Genomic DNA, 14,704 nt, shown 5'->3' on the forward strand with positions numbered 1-14,704 from the left:
AAAAAAAACAGTTTATGAACATGAAGTGGTTTGTGCAAAACAAACTTCATACAAAATGAACAGCAGCTCTGGGGGCAGAACACTCCCGCCTGACATCCATGTCAAACATAATTACTTTAACAGAAAGTCGAATGATCATTTCATTAAATCTTTGGACATCTCAGAAACTAGTCTTGAAACAGTCTTACTGCACAGTCTTTAATCGTTCTCGCTCTGAATGGTCGTCCGTGATGACATTCTTGCTCATGGTGAAGTCTGATGAGCTGACAGGTGACATGGTGCATTTCCAGAATGATGATTGAGTGAGATACCTCTGAAGTAGGTTGTACTCTCTTTCATACATCCTCCACTGCAGACCCTCAGAGTCAAAAAAGAGACAGAGTTCACTAAGGTAACTTTGGATTTGAAAAGGTTCCTGTTTTCTAATGCACTGCACATCCGCTGCGTTCACCTGTCGTAGAACAGCAAAAGGGATTCTAACCTTTGCCCGATCAGTCGCTCGGTGCTGAGAGGTTGCCAACCACTGCAAAAGCTGCCTTTGGCTAATCGTACAATCTTCCTTTTCATATAGACACTACTCTCATAGAGTCTGAAACCATGAACAATGATTTTATTCATTTACGTTCAATCAAAAGAACATGGCAACGTGCACTGGATTACTTCCTCCGTCAATAACGATTAGGAATTACAGTTTTTTAGTACTGTATTGGTATTGTTAATTTTCAAATTTGTTCTTTTTTTATTTAAATACATAATGTGTTAATCAGTTAAATAGTCTTTTTTATACGGTTTTAACTATTTCCATGAAACTTCTGCTAATTGAGGTAGCCTAATTGGCCAAAATATACTGGTCCCAATGTGTCCCAATGAAGTGCACGTAAGGAAATGAATCTCAGGATAGTACACGGTGAGAAATACATACGTGAATAATAAATTTACTTTGACATTGACCGGAGCTTAAACGTCCCTCTGAGAATCTTTGGGCACATTTCTCTCCACGTATTGAAACCCCTTGGGTGTAATTTAATGAGGTATTGGAGTCTAAGCTTCCAACTAACTCCCTACCCCACCCCCAGTTATTCATTATGTCCCAAAGACCCAGCTCAAGTCAATAGTTCGACAATTCAGCATTCTAATTCATTATAACGAGTTTAAATGCAGTAAACCAGTTCCGTGGCAATGTCATGTCGAAAGGGGCCATGAGTAATAATAGTAAACATCTAAATATGGTCAGTGTTGGTCTACAATTCTCTGGAAACACTAGCTACTGTAAAGTATTTAAAGCATTGGATGCAGCTGAAGAAAATACATTAAGGTTTTTTGTGTGTTAAAGATTAATTACAGAGGTACCATTCCAAAACCACATTCAAAGATTTGATTTTAAAATTGTATTGTGCTTAAAATGGCAACTGCTTCCTTATTTAGCAAATGTTGCTGTGAAACCACACTGGCATTCCAATATTGAAGCCTCGTTGCGCTTGGTTAAACAGCCAAACAATACGAGTTGCAATGCTTTCAGGAGAATGCTTCACCAACAGTGGTGACAATGCAATGTGCCTAAGCTTCTCAGAGGGATGTGGAAGCCCGGTGGAAAGAACTGAAGGAAGAAAGGATCTGCTTTGTATAGAGAGCAAGAGAACACAACAACAGAAGTCTGCCGAGGGAACTCAGTGGGTTGAGCTGTGTGTGTGTGAGGGGGGAGGCAGGCAGCCTGCCTAAGCTACCTCTAGAAGGGTCTGAAGCACAGTAGTAAGAGAACCATACGGATGCTGTTTAATTGTAAGACTCACTGAGGAAATTTCATCACTTAGTCAGATACATCAAGGTGATACATCCTGTTCAAACAACTCTAACTCTCAGAAAATGGCTTTTGCTTTCTACAGTTAGCCTTCATTCATGCTGCAGCAATGGGCTAACACTACAGTTATCTTTTCTTCTAGAGCTGCAATTATATGAATAATGCCATTAAGACAAATAGAATGCATCTTAACTAGGCAAATAACTACGATAATACAAGACTTTTCTTTTGCTTTCTGAAGTCTCCAGGAATAACAGACAGTTCCACCAACTGGTATGATACACGGCACGAAGTCATTGAGTCATACAGTACTACAGTCCTAATGTCCTTCCCTTGGACAACATTGGTGGTGTGGAGAGGGGAGACTTGCAGCTTGGGTAACTGCTGGTCTTGCATAAAAAAAAACCTTGCCCAGGCTTGCGCCCTGGAAATTTTCCAAGGCGCAAATCCATGGTCTATGGAGACTAACAGAGGCCTACAATACAACTACAGCACAGGAACACGCCATTCGACACGTCTAGTCCATGCCAAATTGTTATTCTGCCCCTCACCTGGACCATAGCCCTCCATACCCCTCCTCCCATCCATGTACTTATCCAAATTTCCCTTAACCATTGCAGTCAAATCCATATCTGCTGGCCTAAAAAGATAGCTCTTTATTGTATGAGCTAATTTGACATGTGAACTTAAAATGAAAGTTTTCCATTTTACAACATTGACATTTTTCATTCACAGCACAAAAATAATAAAGATTTAAATAATATATTTGTTCCATTCTGTAAAAATCTTAAAAACTGAGTGTGGGGACACTCCTCTATGTGATGTCTTCTGAGCAAGAATGAGGTATGTCAAAATCATGATATCCTTTTTCAAATTGTAATAATTATCAATTTTACCGAGTCCTTGCGTGCTTAATTTTATTTTAAATATTAGTACATTACTGTCCATATTAGCCTAGTTTAACTGGAGGATTGGTTTTGTAGCTAGGTTCAGCCATTAGGTACCGTAGATTCCGGATTTTAAGCCGCTACTTTTTTCCCACATTTTGAACAGCTTTGAACTCTGCGGCCTTTAATACAGAGCGGCTAATACATGGTTTTTTTTCATGCCGCCAAAAACATTTTGCCTCGTAACAGTAGACCAATAAAATTGATGAGTAGTTCACAGAGGTCCAATGAAATTGTACGATAAATCAAGCGCACTTTCACAATTAAATTATTGTAAATCAGTCATTTGTACTCACCCTCATCAACATGGAAAACACTCGAAGAAAAGCATTGTGCTGCCTTTATGGCAGTTATTTAGTTTATAATATTTTCGCTTAGTAATTCATTTGTTAGTTAAAGTTAGAACTGTTTTAACTATATTTGTTTTCTGTACTACATCGCGGGATGCTATGACGTCACACCCGGTTTCGCCGCGTCTTGTGGGAAAAATACCGGTTTGCGATAAACGGGAAGGAGGGGGGCGAGCGGCGGAGCGAAAACGCTGCTTTTAAGTTAAAGGCGATCAATAACTTTTCCTGGTAGGCTGCAGTATATATATTTTTTACCAGTCGTTAGGAGATATTGGAATGTTGTTCAGTAAAGAAGTATACGCAACGTATATTTAAAAGTAGCCGCGTTACAGGCACGGTTCAAAAAAAAGCATTTGCAATATGTATTTGTTTATGTTACCATATGGATTTAATTAAAAGTTAAAAAATCCTCACGTGTAATATCTTTCTGTGTAAATATCTCATATTACAACGTGGGACACCTGCGGCCGAAAATCCGGTGCGGCCGAAAATCCGGTGCGACCTAAAATCCGGTGCGGCCTGTACAAGTAAAAAATTGATTTTATTTCTAAAATTAGAGCCAGCGGCTTTTAATCAGGTGCGCTCTGTAGTCCGGAATCTACGGTAATTCTTTGTGTTATATTTACAAGACTGCTCCTGTGCCTTACTCAGATTTGAATCTCGGTAAATTCATTTCTTAGGTTTACTTGATGATATCCACAATGGATGTCATTGGTGACTCAGTGGCCCAGTTGTGTGGAGATAATTATAAGATCATCTGCGGTTAAATCGTTACGTAATTAGTGGATTGGAAAGGAATGTATGGAAAATAGCTTCTGCTACAAGGGAACAATCTGATAAAAATATCCTTTAATTTGATTTATTGTCTCTTTACAGGAGAGTATGCATGCATATGCAGCCAATGTTTACACCACTGTTGTGGAGGAACTGATAAAGAAGAAACAGCACAAATTTATTGCTGTAGAGCAAGAGTTCTTTCGACTCTGGTGGGATAAGGTAGCCACTGATACACAGAAAAAGCAGGTAATAGATACTGTTATGACTATACTTATATTTTTCTTTTTTTTTTACTCAGTTAAGGAGTATTTGTTTCCACTCAGCTTTTGGGCTCTGTGCTTGCTGTTTAGGTGAACTTAATCTCTACTGACGCTTCCACGGGTGGGGTATGAGATGCTCAACAGGGAAAGTGAATCAGGGGTGTGGGAAATGTGTGTTTCTTTTTCAGTTTCTGCCAATAAATAGATCAAAGGCCTCGGAGCTGTCCAGGGTATTATTCAAATCATTATTGCCAGGGACTTCCACAAGCTGGTGGGAGCCAAGGAGACTTTGAGAATGTTTTTCAAATGTTTCCTCTGCTGCAGTCATTAAATCAAGACATTATATCATGGAGAAAAATGCAATTGTAACTTCCCTCAGGAGAATAAATATTGAAGGGGCAAAATAGCAGGGTAATAGGGAAAGTATGGGGAGCTTTCATAAAGGCAGTCTGGCATTGGGCAAATGAGTGTAGAAGGTTGAGGTTGAGAGGCATTTAAAATTAGGAGGGGGATTGATAGAGTTGACATTGATAGGCTTTTTCCATTGAGAGTAGGGGAGATTCAAACAAGAGGACATGAGTTGAGATGGGGGCAAAAGTTTAAGGGTAACATGAGGGGGAATTTCTTTATTCAGAGAGTGGTAGCTGTGTGGAATGAGCTTCCAGTAGAAGTGGTAGAGGCAAGTTCGGTATTGTCATTTAAAGCAAAATTGGATAGGGATATGGACAGGAAAGGAATGGAGGGTTATGGGCTGAGTGCAGGTCAGTGGGATTAGGTGAGAGTAAGCGTTCGGCACAGACTAGAAGGGCTGAATGGCCTGTTTCCGTGCTGTAATTGTTTATATGGTTATTTGATCGCTTCTTTATTGTAGGATTCAGTAATTCTCAGCTTATGCCATCTCATCTACTCAAATATCGCCCTTTTAATTTTTTTAAATAAATTTGTTTAAAAGAAAGAAAACATTTACAGCCACTGGGATTGTGCAGAATAATTTATATGTTCTTAAAAATGGCCAATGACATAGAGTTGTGTAGCATAATTGCCATTTCACTGTTTTTTGATGTGGAACTAAAGTGCAGCCACTCCCAGGATACTATTTGAAAATGGGAAGGAATGGGTCTCATCACCATAGGCTAATCTTTATACCCCAACCAATCTTAGTTTCTTTTCCAGAAATAAACATTATCTGATAAAGTATATCACTGTTTTTGTTGGCCTTTTCTGTGTGCTAAATGGTTCTTCATGGAACAGCGGTCGACATCTCTCAGGCTGTAAACAACTGATGGATTACTGTTGAAGTGAGATCAATATTGGGTTGTTTACTATTGTTTTGAATTAGATTTGAGACTCATTTTCCTAACTGTAATGAACATCGCTGTTGTTCCTATTTCTTTTCATTGTTGTTTTGAGTGGGTTCATTATATGGATGTGATTTTTACAGGGAGGAGCATTAGCGAATTTAACACATGACCCTCATTTAGTTTTTTCTTTTGTGTTTCCTGTTGGAATAAAGGGCAGCCATTGCTTGTTGGAAGGAGACTGTTGAGTGGGTAGGAAGATTGTGTGAGAAGCAGGGTGCAGGGTGAAGCACTTCCAATTGTGTAACTCAGAAGCACTGGAAAGACACTTGCTGACTTGATTTTGCCTTCTCATGGCCTTCAGGTGCTGGGTTTCCTGAGCACTGGAAGCCCACCCTCTAACCATTAAAACGGAATAATGCAACTTCATTAAAATACTTAACATATTTTAAGAAATGACCACCTATCACTATCTGGGATGGGTATTCGGAATTGATGAAATGTTACTACCTCACGGTACTTGCCTATTATTGTGTTCTGTTTTATTACTTATTAAAGTTTTTGAGATAATGATGAGGTATTGCTACTGAGAGAGTCTTGCAGAAATCTTTATAAGATTTGTTAATAAGCTACTTCAGCGTGGCAGGAATTAAAACTAAATTTCACCATGGCTCTATCCTCCACCAACTAGCACTGATCTTGAATCCTGGCTTATTGACGTTTCTTTCCATTTCAGTCCTGGGATTTAGTTTTTGAAGCCTTGATAATGCTTCAGCTGAAATGAAACCACTGACCACAGACTACGAATTGAGTTTAGGATTATCCTAGTCAATATGGCTTCACCAACTAGTTTTCGTCACCACTGAATCTACAGTTCTGTTGTGTTATTCAGACATACTTTAAATGTTTACTTGTGTAGAAAGAAATGCTTAATAAGGGAAGAAAATAGATCTTATAAGAAAAAGAAAAAGGTGTCACTTGAGGAAAAACAAGATAACTGTCATAAACATCAGTTGCAAATGTTTTTCACAAGAAGTAGCCTATTTAATCAAGAACCAATGTTAATTCTGTGTTAATATTTAAATAGTGAAATATTTATTGATACAACAATGTCATAGCATTGAATCTGTATCACCCAAAAAGCTTAGAGCTCTTTCAAATTCAATTTCACTGAATTACAGGATTATAGACGGCAGTTGTTTTTTTTGTAAAATCATGTTAAAACTTCATATAGCAGTGAATACTGATTTGAGAGTATTAGTTCTTTATTTTCTGTTTCTCATTCCAATGTGCGTTGATTTAACTAATTTTGTTGTTTTATAAAAGTTATTCAGTCCTGCTTGAAGTATGAAGTTCTACTGCTTATTAATTTCAGGTGCATCAGTTGCTGGAGGAGGGGCAGTTAGAGTTTATCATTGGAGGACAAGTAATGCATGATGAAGCAGTAACAGAACTCAGTTCCCAGATCTTGCAACTCACAGGTGGGGAACTGTCCTTTCCAAATCTGGTCTTAAATGACTACTTTTACACGCTCTAACCTCCAGAACATATGATGTAATATGTCTGAATATGCTATTATTCTTTTTCTCTTTTCAAAAGCTGAATATCATCTCTAAAATATGCTAGCACATAACCCTACTCCAAAGGCTTTTGATTTTTCCCCAGTACCTATATTGACATTGGAAGTGATATGCAGACATTTATGACAGTCCTATGAATTAAGTGCATTTTCCATGTGCATTTCCACCACCTATAGACTTCCTCATGTTTATGATATAGAATCTATATTATAAAGAGCTGATTGTGGCCTTCAGGAAAGGTAAGATGAGGGAACATGAACCAATCCTCACAGAGGGATCAGAGGTGGAGAAAGTGAGCAATTTCAAGCTCCTGGGTGTCAATATCTCTGAGTACTTAACCTGGACGCAGCATATTGATGCAGCTATAAAGACAAGACAGTGACTATATTTCATTCTGAGTTTGAGGCGATTTGGTTTGTCAAATAAAACTCTCAAAAACCTCTACAAATGGAGAGCATTCTGACTGGCTGCATCACAGTCTGGTATGGTGAGGGAGGGGCCACAGCTCAAGATCCATAAGTTGCAGAAACTTGTGAAATGAGTCAGCTCCACCATCTGTAGTATCCAAGATATCTTCAAGGAGAGGTGCCTTAGGAAGGCAGCGGCCGTCATTAAGGATGCCCACCATCGAGGACATGCCCTGTTCTCATTGTTATAAGCCTGAAGGCACACACTCAGTGAATCAGGGACAGCTTCTTCCCCTCTGCCATCCGATTTCAGAATAGACATTGCACCCATGAACACTACATCATTACTATTTTTTATTTTTCTCTTTTTGCACTACTTATTTTAACTTAACTAGTTAATAGACTTAACGTAACTCAGATTTTTGTCTCTATATCTATTTATCATGTATTTTATTGTACTGCTGCATTAAGGTTAATGAACTTATATGCCGGAGATATTAAGCGAGATTCTGATTCTGATGTAGATGGATAAGAATCATTGCCGCCCCATATGACACTGGTTTTCTGCTTGGTCTTTTCCTTATTATTGAACCCTGCCTTCATGGAGAGGTTTGGTTCTGATGATGTACCAGCTACAGAAGCTGCAGGAAGCCAAACTTTCTCTGGACAGAAGCTGGTTATTTGGTCTATGACATCAGGTATCTTCAGACTGTGTGGGAAGGTGGGAGACCTCCATATCCCTGATGACTATCCTTGTGGGAAGGTTTGCTAGTGATTGGCAGGGTGGGGGATGGTTTAATTTTGAGTTGCAGGAGGATGGGAGCCAGAGTGCCAGAGCATATAGTGGACTGGTTGTGGGAAAAGATACCAGCATACAAAGTCAGAAATTGAAAGGAATGGGCACGGTGGGACTAATCTTCTGAGTTGTGTATATTTCAATACAAGGAGTATTGTCGGAAAATTAGAAGAGCGTAGGGCATAGATCAGTGGGTGGAATTATGATATTGTAGCCATTGGTGAGACTTGGTTGCAGGAGGGGCAGGACTGGCAGCTCAATGTTCTGAGCTTTCTCTGTTTTAGACATGATAGAGCTAAAGAGATTAAATGTCACCCTCCCCGGGTGACATTATCCACCTGGGAAAATGTCCTGGCAGTGCTCAGAAAGGACGGACCACAGCGCTCGTTTAGTGAGGCTTTATGGGTAGAACTAAGGAATAAGAAAGGTATGACCATGTTAATGGGATTATATTATAACACATCCATCAGTCTGCGGAATTTAGAGGAGAAAATTTGTAGAAAAATTACAGACTTGCAAAAAGTATAAGGTTGTTATAAGTGGTGATTTTAACTTACCACAGATCAATTGGGACTCCCATATCGTAAAAGGGCTGAATGAGAAAAAGTTTGTCAAATGTGTTCAGGGAAGTTTTCTTCATCAATACATTGTTGTCCCTACTAGAGAGAGTGTGATACTGGATCTCCTATTGGGGAATGTGACAGGGCAGAAGTTTGTCTGAGGGTACACTTTGAATTCAATAGTCACAATGACATTAGTTTCAATATAATTATAGAGAAGGATAGTTCTGGTCCTCGGATTGAGATTGTAAATTGGAGAAAGGCCAATTGTGATGTACTCAGAAAGGATCTGGCCAATGTGGGTTGGGACATGCTGTTTTCAGGCAAAAGTGTGCTTGGTAAGTTGGCATTCAAATGTGAAATTCTGGGAATACAGAGTTTGTATATCTCTGTCAGATTATAAGGCAAGGGAACCTTGGTTTTTGGAAATATTGAGACTCTGGTTAAGAAGAAGAAAAGTATACTGCAGGTACAGACAGGAAGGACCAATAAGGTACATGGGGAAATGCAAGAGAACACTTACAGAAATTGGGAGGGCTAAGAGAAGGCATGAGTTTGTTTGAGCAGACAAAGTGAAGGAGAATCCCAAAGGCTTCTCTAGATATATTAAGAGCAAAAAGATTGCAAAGGACAAGGTTGGTCCTCTTGAAATCAAATCAAATCAAGTTTAATTATCATTCAAACTATACATAGATACAGCTGAATGAGACAGTGTTCCTCTGGGGCCAAGGTGCAAAACATTCAAAATAGCAAGCAAATATTCAAAAATAGCAAGTAACATACAAGTGTCCCCCGTTTTTGGAACGTTCGCTCTACCACACCTCGCTGTTACGAAAGACCTACATTAGTTACCTGTTTTCGCTAACAGAAGGTGTTTTCACTGTTAGGAAAAAAGGCAGCGTGCCCCGAGCAGCCAAGCTCCTCTCCCGGAACTGCATTCTAGCTGGCATTGCTTAAACACGTGCCTGTGAGCATCTGTGCTTTATGTCGGTTTATTTTGTGCATCCGTTAGCAAGATGAGTTCTAAGGTATCGGAAAAGCCTAAAAGGGCGCCTAAGGGTGTTACACTGCGTAAAACTAGACATAATTAAGCATTTTGATCGTGGTGAACGAAGTAAGGATATAGTGAGTTTGGCTAAGGAGGTTGGGTTTGTGGAAGTTGACGAAGATGATGTTGAAGAGGTTTTGGCATCCCATGACCAAGAACTGATAGATGAAGAGCTGATGAAGAGGAAAGGGTAACAATTGAAACTGAACACAGTAGCGAACGGCCCGAAAGTCAAGTCGTCCAGGAACTGAATGTGAAGCAATTGCGTGAGATTTTCGCTGCGATTGACAACGCTGCAATGATTGCAGAAAAGTACGACTTTAATTTTGAAAGGCTGCGTAGGTTTAGGGCATATTTGCAGGATGGTTTGAGTGCTTACAAAGAACAGTACGATAGAAAAATACGCGAGGCTAAGCAGTCAAGCATACTGTCGTTTTTCAAGCCTCCACATCAGCCACAGCAGACAACGAACCCCGACCTTCGACATCAAGGCAGGCAGACATTGAGGAAGGTGACCTGCCTGCCCTGATGGAAACAGACGACGATGAGATGACACCCAAGTCTCCCACCACCCCAACCTCCGACGACTCAGCCTAACACACAATCATCAGTGTGCTCACTGTCTTCCCAATTCCAGTAAGTGAAACTACACTGTACATACATTATCTCTACTTTATACAGGCTGTGTATTTTTATGTGTTATTTGGTATGATTTGGCAGCTTCATAGCTTAAAGGTTACTGGAAAGAGTGCTTCTGCTGAGAGCGCTTGCGCTGAGTGTTTTTGCCACGAGTGCTGCCGAGAGTGCTTGTGTGAGATTTTCGCTGCGGTGGATGGTGCTGCAATAATTGCAGAAAAGTATTCCTACATTATATAGGCTGTGTATTTATCAGATCATTCCTGCTTTTACTATATATTACTGTTATTTTAGGTTTTATGTGTTATTTGGCATGATTTGGTAGGTTATTTTTTGGGTCTGCGAACGCTCACAAATTTTATCCACATAAATAAATGGTAATTGCTTCTTCACTTTATGACAGTCCGGCTTACGAACCGTGTCATAGGAACGCTCTACCTTCGAATAGTGGGGGAAACCTGAAATTAAAAATATCGAGCAAAGAAGCAGATTCATTGAAAAAAAATCATATACTGTATAGTCCAAGACCCTGAGCGACAATGTCCTGCGATTGATGTTACAGTCTCCCAGAGCGTACAGATGCACGTAATCCAGCCTGTCATTCCACTGCTCGGACATGGGAGGGCAGCACTGATGGACAAGGCCAGGCCCCAGCTGAGCTCAGCCAAATCAGAGAGAATTCTGATTCTCTCTGCTCTGCAGCAGCAGGCAAGACCAAGGCTTGAGGCCTAGTTCTCGCTACAACTGAGGCTACACAGTTCCCATGTCCACTGTCCCTCCACCAGGCAAGGGTACCAGGTCTGTGGCACCTTACATTATCACTGCCCAACAGACGATAGATCACAAGTGAAATGTCTGAGACAATCTCCCATGGTTATACTGCACCAATTCCGATCCTTCCGAGCGGGCAGCAACACGGTTTGCAGCCAGGTCAGCTCCTCTGACACATCGGCACGTCTGCTCCGATATCCTTCAATACCTCAGCCAGCTCTGCCGCCGACACCAGTTCGGCTACCTCCATCAATGAGCAGCTCACTGATGGAGTAGCCCTGTAGTAGCTGATTTTCTTGGAGAAGAGTTGTCTTTGGTTCATAAAAAAATAAATTTTACAAAGAGAAAAGTACCTTTGGTTGACCCTTGAGAGGCTGCTATGTTCTTACTGGAAGGTCAAAGTGGTCATTTCTACATGGAGTTGCAAGAGATAGGGGAGATCTGGAATGGATTTTTTGCATCTGTATTTACTCACGAAACAAACACAAAGTTTATAGAAATGAGGCAAAACAGCAGTAAGGTCATGGACTGTATACAGATTACAGAGGAGAAAGTGTTTGCTGTCCTGAGGCTAATTTAGGGTGGATAAATCCCCAGGGCCTAAAAAGATGTTCCCCTGGACATTGTAGAAGGCTGTTGTAGAATTTGCAGGGGCCCTAGCGGAGATATTTAAAGCATCCTTAGCAACGGGTGAGGTGGCAGAGGATTGGAGAGTAACTAATGTTATGTTGTTTAAGAAAGACTCTTAATATAAGATGGAAAATTATAGGGAGGCCAATGAGCTTGACATCAGTAGTGGGAAAGTTACTGGAAGTTATTCTAAGGGACTGGATATGTAAGTGTTTGGATAGATGGACTGATTAGGAATGGTCAGCATGGCTTTGTGTGTGGTAGGTCGTATCTAATCAATCTTACTGAATCTATTGAGAGAGTTACCAGGAGAGTTGATGACACCAAACCAGTGGCTGTTGTCTACATGGACTTTAGCAAGGCTTTTGACAAGATCCCACATAGGAGGTTGGTAAAGAAGGTTCAGTCACTTGAAATTCAGGATGAAGTAGTAATTTGGATTAGATGTAGGTTTCATGGGAGTAGTCACACATCGATACTTTATTGATCCCAAAGGAAATTACAGTGTCACAGGCACAGATATACAAATATTAGAAGAGAAGTAAGAAGAATTAAAAATACATTACCTCAAACATCTAACAGGAGGAGATCATCACTTCTCCAGCTATAGGTTGACTCATTATGGAGCCTAACGGCCAAGGGTAACAATGATCTCATATAGCGCTCTTTGAGCAGTGCAGTTGTCTTAATCTATTACTAAAGGTGTTCCTCTGTTCAGTTAAGGTGGCACATAGAAGGTGAGAAATTGGTCAGAATTGCCAGGATTTTCTGTAGGGTCCTTTGTTCTACCACAGCCTCCAGTGTGTCCATTTTGACTTCTATAACAGAGCCAGCCTTTCCAATCAGTTTATTGAGCCTGTTGGCATCACCTGTGTTGATGCCATTGCCCCAACACACCACCGCAAAGAAGATTGTACTGGTGACAACAGACTGGAGAACATGTGAAGGAGAGGCCTGCATACTCCAAAGGACCTCAGTTTCCTCAGGAAGTAGAGACGACTCTGGCCCTTCTTGTACACACCGTCTGTGTTGGTGCTCCACTCATCTGGCATCCAGTTGCATGCCCAAGAACTTGTAGGTCCTCACTACATCCACATCCTCACCATCAATAGTAACAGGGAGCAGTGCAGGCTTAGTCTTCCTGAAATCCATCACCATCTCCTTTGTCTTACTGATGTTGAGCTGCAGATGATTCAGCTTGCACAATTCGACAAAGTCATCTACCAGGGTCCTGTACTCATCCTCCCATCCTCCCTTTGTACACCCAACTATTGCTGAGTCATCGGAGAATTTCTGCAGATGACATGACTCAGTGTTGTATCTAAAGTCCGAGGTATACAGAGTAAGCAGAAGGGGAGCCAATATAGTCCCCTGTGGGGCCCCAATGTTGCTTGTAGCCATGTCTGATACACAGCTCTGAAGCTGCACAAACTGTGATCTGCCAGTCAGGTAGTCCATTAACCAGGATACAATGAAAGTGCCGATCTGTATTGAGAAGAGCTTTCCCCCCAGCAATGAGGACTGTATGGTATTGAAGACACTTGAGAAATCAAAAAACATGATCCTCACCATGCGGCCCTGCTTACCCATATGAGAGTAGGCTCTGTTCAGCAGGTAGAGGACAGCTTCGTTGACTCCTGGTGGGCAAACTGCAGGGCATGAGGGCTGATCTGACCAGAGGTCGGAGGTGAGCCGAGACCAACCTCTCTGGGGTCTTCATGATGTGTGAGGTCAGGGCCACTGGAGGGTCGTCATTCAAGACTTTTGGTTGCTCTGCTTGGGTTGAGATTCGGATTGAAAATAGCCTGGAGAATTCCGTATAACTGCTCAGCATATTCCTTCAGCAACTTGGGGTTCACCCCATCTGGTCCCAGTGCTTTGCCATGCCTGAGTTTCCCCAGGGCCCTTTTCAGCTGCTCAGTAGTGAAGGTGAGTCCATGATGACTGGGGAGTTGGTGGAAGATAGGGGGTGGGTGAAGATTGGGATAATAGCAGTTGGTATGTGGAGGTATGGATGGTAGGTGCAGGGCAAAGAAGGGATGTAGACAGTGGTAGCCTGTGTTGTTCATCTACATCTTTAACTGGGGGGGGGGGGGAGGAGGAAGGAAGGGAGATGTTGATCCTGAGAGAGTATTGGGTGCCCCGGCACCTGGACTGTTGTGCTGAGGGCGTTTGAATGGGAGGGCAATTATCAAACCTATTAAAGAATTGGTTTAACTCATTAACCCATTCATGGCTGCATTCCGAGGCTCTGCAGCTAGACTGATTGAAGCCAATGATGTTCTTCATGCTTCTCCATACCTCCCGTGTGCTACTCTGCCCAAGCTTGGTCTCCAGCTCTTTCCTGTATTCCTTTTTATCCACGTGCACCTCTCTGACTGGGTGCCTGTGACTGGTGGTGTTCCACAGGGATTGGTGTTCTGTCCATTGTTTTTTGTTATCTGTATCAATAATCTGGATGATAATATGCTTAACTGGATTAGCAAATTTGTAGTTGACAACAAGACAGGGAGAATATTAGACAGTATGGAAGGCTTTCAAAGTTTGCAATGGGATCTGGACCAGTTAGAAAAATGGGCTGAAAAAAAGTGGATGAAATTTAATGCAGACAAGTGTGAGGTGTTACACTTTGGGAGGACAAGTCAGGCTAGAACTTACACAGTGAGTAATAGGGCACTGAGGAGTGTGTTAGAACAGAGAGGATCTGGAATACAGATTCATAATTCCTTGAAAGTGTTGTCATAAGTAGATAGTGTTGTAAAGAGAGCTTTTGGCACATTGGCCTTCATCAATCAAAGCATTGAGTACAGGAGCTGGGATGTAATGTTTAAGTTGTATAAGACATT

General features: G+C 41.2%; 1 protein-coding gene across 1 annotated transcript in view; it reads left to right on the forward strand.

Annotated features, from left to right (window-relative positions):
- The window catches only part of man2b2 (mannosidase, alpha, class 2B, member 2), an 88,815-nt gene that overhangs the window by 4,542 nt on the left and 69,569 nt on the right, over window positions 1-14,704 (forward strand). Inside the window, exons 2-3 of the mRNA XM_073042667.1 lie at window positions 3,972-4,118; window positions 6,806-6,911. Of these exons, the coding sequence (XP_072898768.1) occupies window positions 3,972-4,118; window positions 6,806-6,911 (253 nt within the window). The remainder of the gene's footprint in view (window positions 1-3,971; window positions 4,119-6,805; window positions 6,912-14,704) is intronic.

Source organism: Hemitrygon akajei, chromosome 4 (genome assembly GCF_048418815.1).
Source record: "Hemitrygon akajei chromosome 4, sHemAka1.3, whole genome shotgun sequence".
In the NCBI taxonomy this organism is placed as follows: domain Eukaryota; kingdom Metazoa; phylum Chordata; class Chondrichthyes; order Myliobatiformes; family Dasyatidae; genus Hemitrygon; species Hemitrygon akajei.